Source organism: Hesperophylax consimilis, chromosome 15 (assembly GCF_061612785.1).
Source record: "Hesperophylax consimilis isolate HC1 chromosome 15, BYU_Hcon_1.0, whole genome shotgun sequence".
NCBI classification, from domain to species: domain Eukaryota; kingdom Metazoa; phylum Arthropoda; class Insecta; order Trichoptera; family Limnephilidae; genus Hesperophylax; species Hesperophylax consimilis.
Window position 1 is genome coordinate 21,121,817 of NC_142850.1, and position 19,964 is coordinate 21,141,780.

Below are 19,964 nucleotides of genomic sequence, written 5' to 3' on the forward strand. Positions count from 1 at the left end.
TCAGATATAATATGTGATAAAGCCACCCTCATTTCCTTGCCTAGCAACACAATGTTAGAATAGTTGAAGGCGCAGAGAAGCGTGGTTATCAAGCTCCACTCGTCAGCTGAATACCTAGTCACAGTAGGTTTGGCCGCCATGCATTATTATAACAAGTCTATTGGACAATTACCCGGAGATCCTTGGCGGAGATGAAGCGGAACTGCTCCGACCAGAGCTGGCGCACAACGGCCGCCACCTCCTCGGCCACCGCCCCCCGCGTGCCAGCGCTGGTCTTGCCGCTCCCCACGCACATCTGTGCACCCCTCACGTCTTGCCTGTAACAAATACCGTATCAATCATCACTAGGGCCATTTTCATGTTGAACTTAAGCATCTCTGACACCTGCCCTAAGTAAAAAAAATCAGGCGTGTTGTTCAAACATGGGATTCATTTCTATGGATGAGGTATTTCATAGAAATTCAAATGTAACTTTGTCATCAAATGGGTGGTCAACTAGCGCCATTTTGTTAATTTCAGCTTTTTATCAAATTGTAAACAGTTGACAAGCATAACAACATGACAGTTATGCCTGATCACAATTCGTTCAAAAGCTGAAACGGAATTAAAAATGGCATTTAACGGCGACTTTGCAAACATTGAAAAATTAAAATGGCGAAGATTGGTCATTTGATGGCAATGTTATATTTAAATGTTGTGTGAAAGACCCAAACCTAATTGATGTAAACTTACTTGTAATTGCCTTCACAGAAGTATGTGGCCAGGACAGAGGTGTTGCTGAGGCACTGCATGATAGAGTTCATGTAGCAAGTATTGCCCAAGTTTTTTAGCCCGGTCAGTCCACGACCCTGAAAAATTACCACAATTAGACAGTGTTCTTTTACATATTTTGTTAAACTGATGTAAGGCAGTGAGACATGGAACTGGCAGAGGAAGGATGAAAGCAGGAGGTGAAGTTCAAGAATTTTCCATAATACGCAGCAGTAAAGTTCAACAGAGGATAACTTGTCCCCTCCAACGTTGTCGTTGACAATGATTCTTCAGCTTTGTATAAGCAAATACCATAGAATATTACTAATATGTCCAATGCAAGTAAAATATTGGAAGTATTTACTTGTATTGGCTGGCAACTCTGGCCGCTAGAGGCGGTAGTGTAGCATGGCATAAAATCCATTCAAGTGTATGAAAGAATACCAAGACTCACAACTCGTGCCGCAAGGAGGCGCTAGTGTAGCAAACTGCCATCAGAATGTATGGAAAATGTCAGAGGTTGGAGGCATTATAACTATTGTACAGTATTTGGTATGGGCCACAAGTAGCAGTGGAACTCCTAGTTAGGGGAATCATCTATTTATCTTTTTAGTACTCACTCTCCTGAACAAAAACACAATATGCTGAGGGGATATTTTTATCCTTAATTTGACATGTAGCACCATTATCAGCTATCCACAGTACACATGACTGCAAATATGTCCAAACTATGTCAAAACAAGTCAAAACTCAAAGTGGTCCAACGGCACAGAGGTGTACTTGGATAGCGGAAAAAGTAAAGTTGTGAAAAGCACAAGAGCAAAGAGCAGAAATAAAGTTATTACAAATATTGATAACATATTATTGGAAACATTTAAAGTTGATTTAGAATATTTATAAGTTTATTATGTATTAGGTTTATCACAGATGTCACTTGAAAGAAAGGTTTGAAACAATGTGCACCGGTTAAAGTCTGCTTTATGTGTGAGTGCGTGCTGGGTACGAGTGGGTAGGATTGGCAGTGTAAAGCACAGGACGACAATAATAATGTTCACGTGGTGGAGACACTAGACCTAATGCCAAAAGTTATGCACCATTTAGTAGGCCGTGACGACAGAATATTAAGGGTGTTCTAAATACGACAAAACAGAACAAATAACTTAAATTATTGACAAAGGATTGGTTTCTAAAACTCAATATTGAAAAATGCACTGTACTTCATATTGGAAAAACTAACCCTAAGTTTGTATACAAATTTATTTATTTATTAATTTTCGGGAAATCGACAGTTCACATTTAATCAGTTTGTACATAAGTATTTTATATGTAAAATAAAACCAATTATGGATTTCCTCCTTGTGACTTTACCTCAACTGAGACAGCATAATATGGAATAAGTAAATAAATTTGTGAGAAAGGAATATGAATTAAAAAATTTTAAACGAATACTAAATAAAAGATTATTTCAAATGAACAATTTACAAAACAATTCATTTATAGCCATGGAGAGAGGTTGTAGATATAAATCTAATCATAATAGAGATATAAACAATAGAGACATAAACATTATTCACAAACCATCAGAGAAATATTCTTTTATGGACCTCTTGTATTTGGTATGTTAGCAACTGAAAATATCAACCTTGGATAATACGCTATTGTAATTATTGCATGTCTGTTCAGGCGAGAATTCTGCTTAGAGTTCGTTTTGCTTTGATCAACCATGAAAATTGAATGGAACACCTCTAAAAGCAGTGATGTTACAACAAGACCTAGGAGTTACCATATCACAAGACTTGAAAAGGAACTGCATATCGCTGGTATTGTCAAAAGAGCAAATTCAATAACATATGACTCGATGTTAAAAATATACTGCGGCGGGTCTAGGGATCCAGGAGTGGTAGGTCATTTGAATAAAAAGTGTATAACTAATCTTTATTTGAAATTGTGAAAAATGCCCATCTATATCAATTTTTAGGTAGGTACATCATGAGTCTGCAACTCAAAATATATATTATGTTAATATAGTGAATTGGAACTACACAATCCATGTACTTATGGCAAATTATTTTTAAGATATTACGTTTTAATATAGTTGTGCACAACATTAAAGTAAATAAAATAAAAGTTTGAAACGCCCGTCCGCAGTATCCAAATATACTGAGTGCGAAGCTAAGAGTATGGTGGTTCTGTGGTGCGAAATGACGTGACGTTTATCAATTCAATTGAAATTTAGACTTGCGATTCTATGTGACAATGATCTATTACGTTTTTTTGTTTTGTTTCATAATTCAGCTTTATCTTACAACGATAACAACATTAAGAATAATTCCAAACTTTCCCGAACTGCAGTTGAAAGACAACCATTGTTCCACACACGACAAGCGTGTAAAATGAAAAACCGACATATGTTTATGTCATCATCTCTTTAAAACATGTAATATTCATTGTGCTGTCTCCCTCACGACATAACCTAAGCGTCCCTAAGCTTTCTTTGATACCTAATTTTTACTTATCCGAAAGACATAGTGCTATCTCTTTTAACTATGGCGCGGAAGATGCCAAATTCGGGCATTCTTTAAATTGACCCAGCGAATCACGTGGGTGAATGAAAGCTTCTATTAGAGATAATATGTATATGTCACTGCTCGTCACTCACCGCCGCCACTCGCAGCTCCGCTATTTCGCGGTACATTTCAAATAAATTAAGAATAAGACCAGTTGTTTTGATATACATAATTTATTATTGTCTTATAATTTTGGGGGGTCGAACACCAATTGACCTAAGGGAAGATCCGTCCCTAAAAATATGCAAAACATATATTATGTGCGACTTCTCGAAGGATATAGATTTAATAGATAGAGTATAGAGACGATTTACAAATACACCAAGAGCTTTTAAAGATCGGCAATATGGAGATAGACTCAAGGAGCTAAGATTACCATAGTTTAAAAGAAAGAAGAGAAAGGAATGACTTGATTGAAATTTCATCTGGACATTATCTTTGCCCTGGCATCCAAGAAATCTTTACCACCAACAAAAATATAAATCTCCATGGACACTAATTTTTTTTTAACAAAACACTTTTAGCATCCAATCCTAGGAAACACTTCCTTGCAAATAGAGTAGTGGATGCATGGAATAAACTTCCACAATAAGTCATCCAATCCTGAGAAACACTTCCTTGCAAATAGAATAGTGGACGCATGGAACAAACTTTCACAACATGTCATCGACGCTACTAATATAAACCAATTTAAAGCTCAATTGGATTCATATTTGGAGAGAAATTAAACTTATTGTGAAATTAGATATAAACGCATCAGTAGAATGCTTGCGCATTAAATACTATTAATAATAATTTTCGACACTTCTTTCTCCATCCATCCACTCTACATTTCCAAACCATCATGAATTGTGCTTACATCAGTACTGCATACTTTTCGGAACTGGACATTCAGATACATGCACAGATAAATACTATATTTTTGTTTCTAGTTTTTATGTAAGTTATTATAGATCTTCAAAAAATATTTTTCATCATTTCAAAAATTAGTAGTTAGAGTTTTCAAATATCGTCAGGTCATTTGTAACCTGGGAATTTTGTCTAGGTGAAAATATTGTCAGGTCATTCGTAACCCGGGAATATTGTTTAGGTGAAAATGTTGTCAGGTCATTCGTAACCCGGAAATTTTTTCTAGGTGAAAATATTGTCAGGTCATTCCCACTTGAGTTAACTAGTTAGTATCTGGGGCACCATTACCAAAAAAAAAAGTTCCGAAACAAGTTATTCAAAATAGAGTCGTACGGAATATATAAAATCTGCCATGGGATACACATGTCAAAGATATATACTCACTGACACAAATACTTCCTTTTACGATTCTGCCAAAGTATAACATCACAACTGCCATTCTACAAATAATTCAACACTCCTCACACACCAACACTAAACCAGTCTTTAATCCCGACACACCATCACAAAACACGATCACAAAATCAAATACACTTATCGTCATCTACTTACACGACTAAATTTGGAATTAACACATTACTTAGTAATCTAAAACTTCCGGCAACTAACAAAAAAACATTGGCAAAAGCTCTTAAAAGCTATTTCCTCAGCAGTTTTATTAATGACTGACACATTCTTGCTTAGGAACTCCAAAATAATTTCTGCCTTTATTTATTTCAATGTATCTATGTTGTCTTGTCTTTAATCTAATATTGTCTTTCCCGAAATGAGTTTTGTAAACTCACTGGGAATAATACATTATAACTTATTATTTTGTAATGTATTATTTTGTAATAAATAAATAAAATTCGTAACCCGGGAATTTTGTCTAAGTGAAAACTTTGTATTAACTTTTACTGAATAATTTGAGACTGAAAACAAACAGCCTGTAGCAAGATGTGTACATGTACAGTGATACAAATGGGGCTTCTTTAGTGGGAAGCCAATTAACAGTCGTGAAAACAAACAGAATGTTAAGGCTAAGGGTAGAAATAGTTCTAGAACGCACTGAACACACTTGTAGGCAATTACATATTAATGATAATATTCGGCTAATTTATATAGCGCCGTTTTCGTGAAAAATCACCTCAAGGGCACTATACAAATATAATTAATAAATCATATACCTACTTGAAATATTGTTCAATGGGGTATATTATAATATTATATTATATTACATACCCTATAATAATATAACACTGTATGTCAGTGGATGAGTTGGCATCACATGGCGTCATCTGAATGGTTCCCACCCAGGCGTCGTCAGTTCAATTCCTCCATTACAACGCAAGCAACATTTTCCGCTTGCTGTGGTGGTAGTAGGAGATTTAAGTATTTAGATTATTATTAGATTCGTAATCCACAAATGTTATTTTTCGAAAAAAAAAAAAATATATATTATAGGTGTGAAGAAGTGAATAACTTGATGTTGGCTTCAAGAGAATGGGTTGATTCTACGACTCGTTTTTGTGTAAGTCGACTCGTATGTGGGTATTAAAAAAATCACTTCCTACAGCCTCTACTTTAACGCGCCTTACAACGCTACCCAACAGGGTGGCAATATAATTCCCCTGTCTTTACACTGTAGAAAAGGGTGCAGTAGTGTGACATGTTGATTGATTTTGCTGTTTTTTAAATACTGTGTTTATATTCAAATAGTGTTTTTTTTAATTGTAACACATTTTTAGGGCGATGGTTAGAATCATACGAACGAACTTTAAATTTTCCACACATTTGTCATGTTTGACAATACATTTAAAAAAATATTATTGACATAAACAATCTACGGATAAAACAATCAGTTTTTTACTATGATACATCTATTTTCAATTTTCGACCTAGTTTCGCCATCTCTTGGACCGGTTTGTAGCTAATTTCAAAGATTTTTTGTTTGAATGAGGATTGAACCTTCCTCCCCAGGGACTGGAGTCCACCGCGCTAACATCTGCGCCAAATCTCCATTAGGTAGGACCAACATTTATTTTGTATATTAACTGCCGTAATCCAATTTCAGAGAAATGCATACATGTTCATGTGTGTTTGTGTGACTGCCATCAAAAGTTGACAGAATGCGTTGTCATCAACAATGAGACTATCTGCCGAGTTTCAGCTTGATTGGATGTTGGGAAGTGGGTTAATTGTCATTTCCAAGATTTGCATTCATTCATTCATAAAAACAAAATCGAAATTCAAATAGATGTATTTAACCCTAGATAACTAATCGCTCGTCGAGGCGACGACGCGCTACTCGGCGAAATTCTAAATCACCTACTTCTCCCCGCTCCCCGACCTTGACTCTTTCATTTCCTTTCCAATTTGAGTAAACAGTGCAGCACGTGACGCGATTGCGGCCACACGCATACTAGGACGAGCCCTATGACCATCTCGTCGTCCGCTGGACGAAAGTTTAAAGGAACGTACATTCATATATTTATAGTTGATGTTGGCGAATCTTCTACAATAGAAGCTCCGGTTCCATCTACGTCAAACGTGCCTAAAATTAGCTACCTGTGTCCATCCAAGGCCCGGAGGATGACCAAACACCAGCACCGTTGCACCAGATGTAGAAAGGCTATTTGTGGTCCACATAATGTTGACATGTGTGGTCACTGTGTAGACTGATATTTTGATATTAATTTGTTCATTATAAACTTTACTTTTGTGCCATGTAACAAGTTCCTATTTTAATTAAATATTTTTGATTTATTTCTAGTTTTTTATTGCGTAGTCCACTCGACGAAAGTGTAGTTATAATAAAACAATGAAAACAGTTTAGTTATCTAGGGTTAAAAACAGAAAATCTTTTTGTGTATTAGGTATATCTGAAACAGTAAAAAAACTATTGAGTTCTGGCGTAATGAAATTTGCAAAACTTATTTTGTTCGGAATTTCAGCTCACAACGTCATTCCCGTGGTGCGCTATGAAGCTCTGAAATATTCATTTAACTGTCAAATAATAAGACAAACAAGGACGGTTTTGTTTATTCCATATTTTGCAATTGTTCGATATGAAAAAAATAGTTTTGGAACACTAAGGGTAGTTACTAATATACATTCATAGTAAGGTGAAATTATTGGTAATAAAAAATGTTACATTGTTTGATGGCGTATCGACTTCAAATAATACATTATATTTATACATGTAGGTACGTCCACATATTAATTAACGACAGGCACCATTTGCTACATTGTAAAATGATACCCAATATCCCTGTTCAAGGTCAGTTAACCCTCTTCACAATGAAATAATTTAAAATCATAGTTAATTATTTATTTATCAACGCCCTACTGGGCTTTTACACACGCCCATAGTGGCTTTTACAAACATGTGATATAATTATAATAATTTAGCACTAATATAACAAAAGCTAACATTAATATTTATTTATGAGGTATGTTATTATAGCCTTCTTGTAACTACATTCCGTGCAGTTGAACACATAAAATACTTCTGAGAAAACATTGCCAACTGCATGCAATCTAGGTACAAGCGAGTATCTAAATGACTCAGTCCTGATAATTTTGTTGCAATTAAAAAGAATTTTAGATCGACTAGTTCTTGTGGGTATATGAAAGGTAGAAAAATAGAAACAAAGAGAGATTATGGCATTCAAGCGTGCCGGCTTTCGCCGAGCTACGACCAAATCGCATGGACGATGAAAGCTGTGCGTTTGGTGTAGGTAAAAAAAAGGAGGACGACGTTGCGCGAAGATGTGATTTGAAGTAGTATTTAGTATTAGACACTTTTGTGCATACTATGCAGGTCTCACACTACTGGCCCATCTCCATGAATAATTGAAAATGCTTAAGAAATACTATACTCTCGAAAGGGTTTACTCATCGACGTTGGAATGCGGAGAATTCATAAGACTTAACAAGGCTTCACCCTTCTGGAAAAATCCAATCACATTACGTCTAATTTGCATTAAACCCTTACGGCTTAGGGAACTAACTACTCAACTCAAATTGCATGCAAATTATAAAATTACTAGCTGTACCCCGCCACGTGTTGCTGTGGCTCAGTCTGTGTGTGCAGATAGAGGAACAGTAGCGCGTGTTGCTTTTTCTCCATGTTTTAACCTGTCACAGGTGATACCAAAGATATTAGAAGAACGAGATGTGCTGTGAGCAGTTCATACTGTGTAGAATTGTTTTGCCCAGTGTCGCCGGTTTTGTTCACCAATACTATTGCACACCTTCGCTTACGCTAAGGTATCCGCACTAATACAGAGAACAGATTTCTGTGCGTACACGTCCCGATAGTATTCAAAGTACCCTAATTAGGTAGTACTCCGCCTACGGTCCGGCGGCCAACATAGCATATCTCGTTCTTCTAATATCTTTGGGTGATACCTATATAATATAGGTATATAAAAACACAAGCGTTTTTCAATGCAACATTGTGTCAAAATTTCAAAACTTTCGGATATTTAAGATTTTGAACAAATGAACTTTAACATTTTTGTTTATATAGATAGATAGACTAGTGGGCCTGGGCAGACGTTGTCCTGCACAGGTCGTCTTCTATGCAGACCGCATTTTGTATAGACCTCATTTTATGAAGACCGCCTTTTATCTGTTGTCGGATATTTTATGCATTCATTTTTATTTTTTATTATCAATATAAAGTTTATATAGAATACATGGACAAATCACATCCATCGTAGATATTGTTTTGACGTTACAGCAGATTGTGATTATTGTTCAGTAGGGTAGAAAATAAGTAAAAATACGACCGGTACCGTTCTAAATCTGAATGTATGAATACAATCCATAGAAAACACTTTCAACATACATTTTTTTTTTTAATTTTTATTCATCTCATATTTAAGTGTAATAAAATAAATTAAAATTCTTAATTGATAATAAATAAAAATTAAATATTATAAATGTGCTAAATAAAGATTGATTCTTAAGTCTAAACGATATCGTTGTTTTAAATTATAGTAATAAATTTTAATTTAACCCATCGGCATACTAATTTTTATTTGTGACATCGGGTTTTCGGCGTGTACAAGGAGTGATGTGCAAATAGCATTCCCCGCCTGGAACCGCGTTGTTGTCATTTTGATTGCGATTGCTGCTCCGAGTTTGTCGATTAAAAATAGGTGGTGCCCGCCACCCTACCGCTATTTTAGAATGTGCTCTAGAGTACAAAAAGGTTGAGAACCTGCTTTAGAAGGATTACTGTGCAGTATTGAACCCCGAATTTCCCCAAATTAAACACTTTTTATGCTTTTATATAGATTATAATTTTATTGTGAACTATCTAAGTATGTGGGAAAAGTTTTAGTCGCCCCAATGGGGTGGGAAATATGCCGATGCGAAAAAAGTGCAGCCCCCCAATCTTGGAGGCAGGTATGCCGATGGGTTAATGTAGTGCGATTTGGTGAAAAATCTTTTTTTGTCAATGCGTCTTTTGCTAATATATAAAATCGCATTAAAAAATATTCACTGGAGGGGGGGTGTATAGAAATTAAAATGTGTGGATATATGTATTTTTGGATGATAAAGCTGAAAAACAAAAACAAAATTCGACAACAGCGCCACCTATCGGGTTCAAAACTATCCTATGTTTCAAGCTGGAACCATTTAACTCAACACTATTAAGATAGATAATAACAAACATTTTATTAGTCCTGTTATACTTAGGTAAAAAATTAAAAATTTAAATTTTACACAACCGATAAACAACCATTTATCCAACATTAATGGTTGTTTATCAGTTGTGTAAAGTTTAAAATAGTATGCGGCCTACAGTAATAAATTTATTAATTTGAGTATTGAGTGTTAACCCTTACACATACATATTTGAAAATATATAGATGGTGAGAATTTTTTCTCCTTGTCTAGAGTGAATAAAAGTTATCGATTTTCGTTTTGCTGGCAATATTGTCTTTGCACATTATTTTTTTCATTAGATTCTAGCTAATGGATAATAATATAAATAAATATCTAAAATTGCCTCCCCTCCATTCAACATCTCATCTCTTCTAAGTCGGAACTCGACTCCAATTTTCATTATAATTTTGAAAATTGCCTATTTAAATAAAATTAATATTTAAATTCACCTTTCATTTCTCCATAATTTTAAATGATGGTCAAGAACACCCTAAAAGTAGGTAATAATTGTGTGACAATAATAGTTGTGTCTTTTTCATGTTTCAAAATTGTCTGTCATCAAGGGTGAAAGCCAGAAATAATGAAAAAAAAAAACAACTTAATCCAATAGTAATTACAAAAAAAGATTTGGAAAAGCAGCAGAGGCTCAATAAAGTGGTCACATGCGTGCAGAAACATGCGAGCAGCCCACGTCAGGCCAGCTTAAGAGATTAACAATACACATACATACATAATATTAAGTACTGATGTGCCTAGACTTGACACAGTGTATACAATGCCAGCAAAGAAAACCACACAAGACTGTTGACCTGTCAGGCTAATTTGTTAGTTGTAGAGTCAATTTGTTCACTTTTGGGAACAGCTCATATCGACGGTCCGTAAGTAAACTCGGACATCTACCAAAAATGCATTTTTGTTTTTTTCTACCAATACATTTGAAATACTATTCCGCGCAATACAAAATTTAAAAAATATTCATTTTTCCTTTTTTAGCCAAAAAAACTGACAAAATCAACACGTTAATAGGTCCATTTTTACATTGGATGTCAATCTCTTCCAACTGTGTAGCCTGACAAAGTTACAGTGTACTAATTAGTATATTGTAACTTTAGTATACTTTGTGTACTTTTATTTTTTTTTATTTTTTTTATAGTGAATACCTCACAAGAGTCCCAACTGCTCCCATCTGGAGCCAGTGAGACTATGGCATCCCCAATTGGGGGATGTTGTGAGGCTGAAGGTAAGTGGGGAAGGGAAAGAGGAAGGTGGGGAAGTACCTGGCTATTCAGATCTAGTCACTAAACATGGCTAAAGCCATTTGGAGCAACGTTTCAATTCTGAATGGTGGTCTTACACCAGGGCGATACTGGTAGTATCTTCCACTTTGTATACTTTGTATATTTTGTGTACTTTGTATACTTTGTGTACTTTGTATACTTTGTGTACTTTGTATACTTTGTGTACTTTGTGAACTTTGTATACTTTGTGTACTTTGTGTACATTGTATACTTTGTGTACTTTGTGTACTTTGTATACTTGTGTACTTTGTATTTTTTTTTTTTTTTTTTTTTTTATAGTCGGAGGCGGTTTACTTACGTTCCCCGCGAGCACTTAGGCCATAGGCCCATTGTACTATCTCCCATTTTACCTCATTCCCTTGCCAGTAACCCGGTCCCTTTTATGAAGTTCACCAGGGCTGTCATTGGATATGTGGCGATGTCTTCTGGTTCCACACTGTGTCTTCCCAGGTATCTGAGCCTTATTCCCAGCAGAGCGGGGCATTGGCACCATAGGTGAATTGGAGTCTCTTCCTCCTCTTCACATTTCCTACAGATGTTGGTGTTTTCCACTCCCAACAGTTGCATGTGTCTCCTGAGATGGCAGTGTCCCGTTAATAGTCCTACCAGTTCCCTCAGTGAGTTTCTGTCCATATCGAGTAGTTGCCTGGTTCGGTTAGGGTCCGGTCCGTTTATGAGTACTTTAGATTGCCTCATTCCGGGTGCCTTCTTCCATTCCTTCCAGTGTTGGGATTTGATCCACCTCTTGATATGTAGTTTGGTGTGGCAAGCTGCTACTCCTACGGCCGGCTCAGATCCCACAAGTGGTGCTTTCGCCCCTTTCCTTGCTAGTTCGTCAGCCCGCTCGTTGCCCTCAATACCTTTATGTCCCGGTACCCAGAGCAGGGTTACTTTATTGATGGTCGCCAGTTCTATTAGGATAGTCCTGCATTCCATCACCAGTCTGGAGTCGCATCGGTTACTTTCCAGTGCCATTAAGGCCGCCTGGCTATCAGAACATATGTTTATGTTCTTATTTCTGTACCCGATACTCATATTCTCCTGTGCGCAGACTAAGATGGCTTTCATCTCAGCTTGAAACACAGTGCAGTGCATTCCTAGAGGTATACTGAGTTCCCTCTTAGATCCCTGTAGACAGACCCCGGCCCCTGTTCCTTCCTCCATCTTGGACCCGTCTGTGAACCAGATTAGTTCCTGTTTGGAGTTTGGACCTGGGACCGTGTCCCATTCCTCCCTTGTGGGGTACGTCACTTTAAACAGCTGTCCGAAGAAGTATTCGGCTTGTTTGCCGTCCTGCTTCATCCCAGCCGTCGGACTAATTGCCCTCAGTCTTATTCCTATCTCCGTGTGACTGTTTCTGGGCAACTCTCCTCTCCATTGGCCATTGCAATGTAACCTGTAGGCTGCCGCCATCGCCGCCCCCTCTATTTCTTTGTATACTTTATGTACTCCGTGCGGCCAGTGATGCCATTCCTTCCGAAATTTCGATAGTCTACCGATTTCACATAAAATCTATGGAAATTTGTGAAAATCTGCCAGAATTTTTTGAAAGTCAACAGAAATTCGTTGAAAATCTGCCGAAATCAGCTACAATCTACTGATATTCATAGTCCCCTAGTTGCTAAAGAATTTCTAATGAAATCAAACCTTCTGAAATTCGCTAGCCACCAGAAAATATTGATAGCACTGAAATTGAAAATTTTAATTAATTATTTGAATTTTTAATTTTGACATAATTTGACTTTTAATATTCCATTTATTGGGATTTTATTGCAAAGCGAATTTATACAGAAATTTTCCGACCTTCTGACAGCATCTTTAAGAAATATATGATCAATTTGCCAGAGGCCTGAGCGATTGACACCCTGACAGTGTGATGAAGTGGGGTGCATTCAGTGGAAGCGAGGGCAAGGGAGGTTTGTACTTTTGTAGCGCCCTTGACGTGATTTTTCACAAAAACGGGGCTCTACAAATTATCCAATTATTATTATTATTATTACTTCCTTCACATTAATGTAGCCAAAGCAATCAATTATGTTAATGTTTTGGAAGAACATTTGTTTAATTTTTGGGTCATTCATCAGTGTGATTATTTTATGCAAGGCTTTGACAAAGTTTCTCAATAACCATAACATTTATATTTTAGAGTAGCCAGGTAATTCTCTGACTTTAACCCAGCAATTTAACAAAAACAAGGTTCAAGAGGCAAGATGACCCAGCAAAATCAACTATCCAAAGGTGGATAACCATGAATGAATGGCGCTGTGTGGATAACCATGAACTTCGCCTACTTTGCCAGCCTTGCTAAATTCTAATAAATAAATCACTAAAGCGCAAGCACGGATTTGGCATGTCTCCCAGAGGTGCACTGGTGACAAAGGGGTCAGATCTTTATAACGTACAGAGCTTTCCCACCTAGAACCTGTATTCTAAGGACAATCTATCGTGTTAACTTTTACAAAGCTGGCCGTTTCTAAGCAATCCATCCATACTTCATGGATTACATATCTACATACCAAGACTTAGGACGGGTTGTTTCGGAGAATTTGAATAATTCATCAAATTTCAACGTTCATTTTCGGGTTCTGTGAAAGTCCTATTCAAGTTCTGTTACTATATCATTGTAGGCTAGTTGCTTGACAAAACTGAAATAAAAACAGAACTTGAAAAAATCTTTCACAGAGCTTGAAAATGAATGTTGAAATTTGATGAATAGGGAATTCTCTTCACACCAAAAAATCACTTATTATTAATTATTCACATGTAGAAACACTTCAGACACAAGAATACATAGTTTTTATAATTTTCAAAATCATTTATTAAAGTTATAATGACTTTAAAAACAGGCGCGAACGAAATATTTCAATGCAGCTAAAAACGCCCGGTGATTGATCAAGCGTTCAAGGGCGAACGATGACGTCACTGTTGACCGGCCTGAGTAGATCCTGCAAACCGATGGCGGCGGCGGCGGCAAAGGTGTGACGTAGCACTTGTGACGTAGCGGTCAAAATGGCGCATGACCGTTTTCAGAGCCGAAATAGCACGCAATTTTTAAAACAACTACAAAAAATTGAAAATGCATTTAAAAAAAAAAGTGGCACATAATAAAATAATTATCTTTATTGAAATAAATTATTTACAAAATGCACAAGAATTCCCTATTGTTCAAATTCTCCGAAACAACCCGTCCTAACAAGACAAACTGATTTTTCCATTTTTTCCCGGATGTAAAATGACCTTGGAAAAATCCCTCATATATGTGCGCACGCGCAGTATAACTATCTTTATATTCTTATAAATAAAAGATGTTTGTTTTTTACAAAATATATAAATTGATGGATCATATATGCAACAGCCACGTAGATCAGTTTAAAATACGGGAGTCTGTCAAATGGACTTCTGTACATATAAAAGAGTAAAGTGTTTTAAGATCGGGGTAAAGGCTTACCACTCGGCCGTAGACTCCCTGAAAGTCCCTCTGGCGTGGCGGGTTGTGGTCCAGGGGTCGGTGGCTGGGCTTGGTGGAGCGGTCAAACTGCGGCGTGTTCACGGGGGCCATGGGGTCATCTTCATCCATCAGCTACACACACAATCCACCTCATTAACTTCATTCATTACAATCACTGTCAAGTTCATTTCTCAAGCTGACTGAACAAATAAAACTGGTATTTGACCAATAAAGAACCTTGAAAACAAACTAAATATGAATTCAAAATGGGAATAAACTGACTATAACTCGTACTTGGCAACGGATATTAATATTATGATTTTACTTGCACTTGATACCAATTCCAGGCAGGCCAATAAAAACGGTTATTTGTTCAAGAAAGAATTTAGATATTTGCTAAAGTAATTTTTTTCTTCATTGTATATAACCCATTGGACGTTGGTGTAAATGAACTAAAGTCAGCAGATTATAAAAAAAGCATTACCGTTGAATGCGTAAACAGATCAAAGTCACCAACCATAGATAAAACAAAGGGAGATGAAAATGATACTTTTGGTGTGAAGGTAGAAACAAAGGTGGAGTGCCGCTGTGCGTAAATGCGAATCGCAGTAGTATGGGTGAACTTTTGTGCTTGCAGGTTTATGCTAATAATGGTTCATGGCCCATCTCCCTTGTTTCTATGGCCTATGGAGTGGAGTAACGATTTGGTTTGTTTAACGCGTCCAAAAAGTAAAGCTGTAAATTGATGTTGATGAAGTGAAAGAAGAAAGGTTTGAGGGGATGAGCAGGTGGGCTCACCTGGGCGATGTTGGGGGTGGAGTGGGAACGGTTGAGTGAAGAGCTCCCGTCTCCCTTGAGGGGGATGGTGTCACCCTCCTCTTGCTGCTGAAGCTAAAAGTATTCATCTTTATTATTCACTGACTTACATCTCATCAATGCTAAAGTGATTCACCTACTGTTTAGTATTTACAGATAAACAGTTTTGGATAATATCTACCATTTTTCCCATCATATACCTACTGTCATACCTACTATCCATTTACTTCCTTAGTAAACCGTCTCTGTTTTACTAAATTCACGCTTTGGCGCAACATATTTATTTTAGTGGAACCTGAACTGCGACAACAAAACGAAATATTACGGAGCAGATAAAACATTACTGAATATCAACACCGGCCGGGCTGTACCGGGCGGTACTTACGTCTGTTAGCGTTTGAATTTGTATATCACATTATTTGATGTATGCGCCGAGTACTTTAAATAAATAAGGATTTTTTTTTCATAGGAAGCAATCACTTTGTGGTTAGACATTATATATTAAATCAAATAAAACACTTTGTTTATTAACCACGACTTTTTTATTATTACATCTACCGGTTTCGTTACGGTCGAGCTTCATCAGGATGTGAAATATAACTAGAAAAAACTTGTGAAATATATATAGAGTTATATTTCACATCCTGATGAAGCTCGACCGTAGCGAAACCGGTAGATGTAATAATAAAAAAGTCGTGGTTAATAAACAAAGTGTTTTATTTGATTTAATAAATAAGGATTTGTTTATTGACTTATTTACACAATATGCAATCTTTCAAACATTTTTCTTTTTGAACTTCGAGAAAAACGATGAAATTTTTTCTCTCATAATGAAAGAGTAATCATATTTTTTTTAATATTTATCCACTAACATAGCAGTAATCGTCTATTGTGCAATGCGCGCTGAGCAAGATCGTTTAAACAGACGCGCCAAATTTGAAACGAGTTGAAGGGGTAAACCTGTGTCGGGCGCTTGAAATCCTTACCAAGATAAAAAAATGAATTTATTGAACATATTTCTAGACATGTCGCTAGAGATATAAATGAGGAATTTTTACAAATGAATATCGGTTCTATATCATGCTTGTACGCAATACAGCGAGGTCTCTAACCTATAGTTGGCACCAGCGTGAGAGGCAAGCGCGATGAAATGAGATAGATGCTTCCCACCGGCTGGGGGTTAATGTCATATTTTTCAATCTTACGACCATAGCTCACTGAAAAGTCACCGTCCACCACTGTCGCGTAGGTTTAAGTCAGTTTAAGAAAATATACAAGGCGCATAATAACTAAATACACCATGACTTACTTTAAAATGTAATTGTTTTTTCTTCCTGGTTTCGGCCAGGCTTTTGAGCCGGTCTTCTTCCATGGCCTTCCGCCGGTTGTTGAGAGCTTCCTTCTCGCGCTCTATCTCCTCTATCTTCCTCTCCGCCTCCTCGGCCAACCTCTGCCGCTCCTCCCTCTCTTCCTCTTCCAGGTCCAGACTATCTTCCTTCGGGTAATTGGAGCTACCATCCGCTGGGAAGAGGAAAGTGTGACATTAAAACATATTCAGCTCTCATAGTTAATAAAAAAAAAAACGATAACAGTTAATTTAATCCACTATAAGATGTGCCGGTGCCTTTCTTGCCATGAAGGATATTTGCGTATGTTATAATTTGTAATTTTCACCTTAAAGGTCTGTTACACGCCGCCTTTTGTGACGGTTTGTATGCAGATCAGATGGAGTCATGTAAGCCTAATTTGTATAATTACGTATTTCCAATAAAGCCACCTGTATTCCTATGGCCCTAAAAGCCTGCAGGTTGTGCATGGACATGTCACCACTGTATTCGGACAGAATACAAACCCCTCATGCTTTCTGGCATATTGTGTCAAAATTTTGTGTGTATTTCTGCATTGCAATAAAATTCAAATGAAGGGAATATTTCTGAACGTATCCGAAAACTAAAAAATGTTTTTGAAAGGTGATGAAATAAGCAATCAATTTTTATTTGTAGAAATAAACATATAATTTTAAAAAAATTAAATCTTTTAAAAATGGCCCATCTTATGTTTTTTCGTCTAAACGCTGAACTAAAATTACTGATAAAGAAAAAAACACACAAACACACTCTTATATCAGACCAATGTGTTATAAACATTATTGTCATTTCATACAAAAATAATGAATAAAAAATTTACGATTTTCATAAATTTTTCTCAATTTGCGATCAGAACCTTGGGTTTCATTTATTATTTTGCAGTTAACTTCTATTCAATTTAGACCTATTCCTTACTTCATTTAAAAAATTTTATCTGCAATGTGAAAGACGGAACGTATATCTTAGCTCCAAATTCAAAAGGAGATCATTTTTTCCTAGCAACCAAATACGACTACTATGAATAAGGATGGGATAAATTATTTTGTGGGACATCAAAATAGGCATTTATAATATTCTATAGCAGGCTAGAAAGAAGTGGCCAAAACCATATTAATTATAACTAATTGTAGCAACAAACACAACTTACACAGTTCCAGCCTGGAGTTGGCATTAGGGCTGTATCCAGGGGAGCCGGGACTGAGGGAGCTGTTGCTCGCGTGGCTCACGTCCGATTCGTTACGCATCTTCTCCAACACTTCTTTCAATCGCGTTATCTCCGAAGTCTGCAAAAACACAAAACCACTTCAATACAATCTGGGAATTTTTCTGTAATGCTGCAGTACCTTGAAACATGGGAGCCATAAGGGATGGTGAGTGGCGCTATATATGTTGCAAAAGAGAAAAAGTCTAGCTTTCACAAATATCTCTAAACTTCTTAAGTGCCGCTGTATCCATATGGATCAATGAAAAAATCATTTCTCTGAGATATTCCGGGGAAAATACTTATGGTAAATTATATTCTATATGTATTAAGAAACATATGAACACAGTTATCTGGTAAGACCATAGACTAAATTAGACTAGACACGGCATATTCATTTAAAAATAACCCCAACACAATTTTGGTTTGGTTCACATGCACTTTTATGAAAAGGCCCACGCATTATGTTTTACCTTTTGTTGGTCTATTTTGCTTTTTCAGCTATGCTGGGCAAGTTCATTTTTTCAATTACAAAAAAAACCGTGTTCCAAATATTTAAATTTGAATTATGTTCATATTACAACACCTCTGACAACAAATTCTCCGTGGTTTCGCTTACGAGTTTGAACGCTTGTACAAGGAGTTTAAACAAAGTTGGGTTGTTAAGTTCATCTCCATATTTGTGACGTACGCTACGTGGCGTTATTTTTAAAATGAATTTAACTAGACAGGGCTAATGTAGTATAATACATCAATGGGTAAGACAGTACAATTTACAAAAACATAATTTTGCAAGAAACAAAGGAGCTATTACGAAAATAGAATCAGTTGGCGTCAGCACCCCAAGAGATAATTAAATAAAGTAGTGATATTTATTATTTTTATGACACTGTTTGCCTTTATGTTTGGACAAAATCAAAAAGTAACTGTCAATATTTCCAATGTGGAATGAGCAGGTAACATGGCAGTGACCAAGTTTCAGACCGGTAGATAATACAATGTTTTCTACGCCAAGGAGCAAGCACTCAAGGGGCACAGTGTCATGCCTAAATATCAGCATGCAGCGCCTAAAGAGTTAAACAGAGAGTGATTCAAACCCTACCTGCATGGATACAAGTAATGTATTAATCTTAGTTATTAGCCACTAGTAATAAGTCATAAGTCTAAGTGATAGGGTATAGGTTAAATGTATAAATTAAGTTATAAAGCGTCCTTGTGATGATTTTATGATGAAAACGGGGCTATACAAATGATCTAAACATTATTATTACCGTATCTATCTGATTGTTTTCGAGGAACATCAGTTTAGAAATGATTTCTTGTTCCTTGAGTTCAGGTTCCGAGTGCTTCCCTTCCTCAGGCTCCACTTCCGTTGCAGTGCGGATCTCCTGCCAGTTCTAAACAAATTAATCCAAAAGTTAATCATTTCACCATTTTTCTACGTCTATTACGCAATAACAAGGGAGTCAGATGGCAGTTAATAAGTACCTCTTCTGCGATAATTCTCTCTTTCTCTATGCTAAGAGACGCCACAGCTAGTTTCTCTTGCTTTTCCAATATTTCCTTCATTTCCTTAGATTTCTTTTCGTAAGTTTGCAAAGCGGCCGCCTATAAACAGAACAAGATTACCTTATTTATATTAACAGTAAGATGAACTGACAAGATCGTAAAGGAACATACATACACTGAATGGAAATACATGAATACATGGATGTTTGGTTGATGGAGAAGATAAAAAAACTAATTTAATTATTGAATAACTTTAAAACAATTACTTTTTGAAGTCCACTTCTCCAAGATGATATCCACCGTTTTGAAAACATTCTGTTGTGCTAAGAATCAATATGCAAAATAGAACAAGTTAAAAATCTTAAAATAATAGCAGGTAAGCATTCTACGCTACTCATTACAGGATTGAGAAGAAATAGAGCGCTACTTATTTCAGAC

General features: G+C 36.4%; 1 protein-coding gene across 1 annotated transcript in view; it reads right to left on the reverse strand.

Annotated features, from left to right (window-relative positions):
- The window catches only part of Usp8 (Ubiquitin specific protease 8), a 32,784-nt gene that overhangs the window by 4,765 nt on the left and 8,055 nt on the right, over nt 1–19,964 (reverse strand). Inside the window, exons 8-15 of the mRNA XM_089640318.1 lie at nt 19,506–19,625; nt 19,289–19,414; nt 17,964–18,099; nt 16,759–16,970; nt 15,432–15,524; nt 14,634–14,765; nt 733–848; nt 173–317 (exon numbers count right to left, since the gene is read on the reverse strand). Coding sequence (XP_089496444.1) covers nt 173–317; nt 733–848; nt 14,634–14,765; nt 15,432–15,524; nt 16,759–16,970; nt 17,964–18,099; nt 19,289–19,414; nt 19,506–19,625 — 1,080 coding nt within the window. The remainder of the gene's footprint in view (nt 1–172; nt 318–732; nt 849–14,633; nt 14,766–15,431; nt 15,525–16,758; nt 16,971–17,963; nt 18,100–19,288; nt 19,415–19,505; nt 19,626–19,964) is intronic.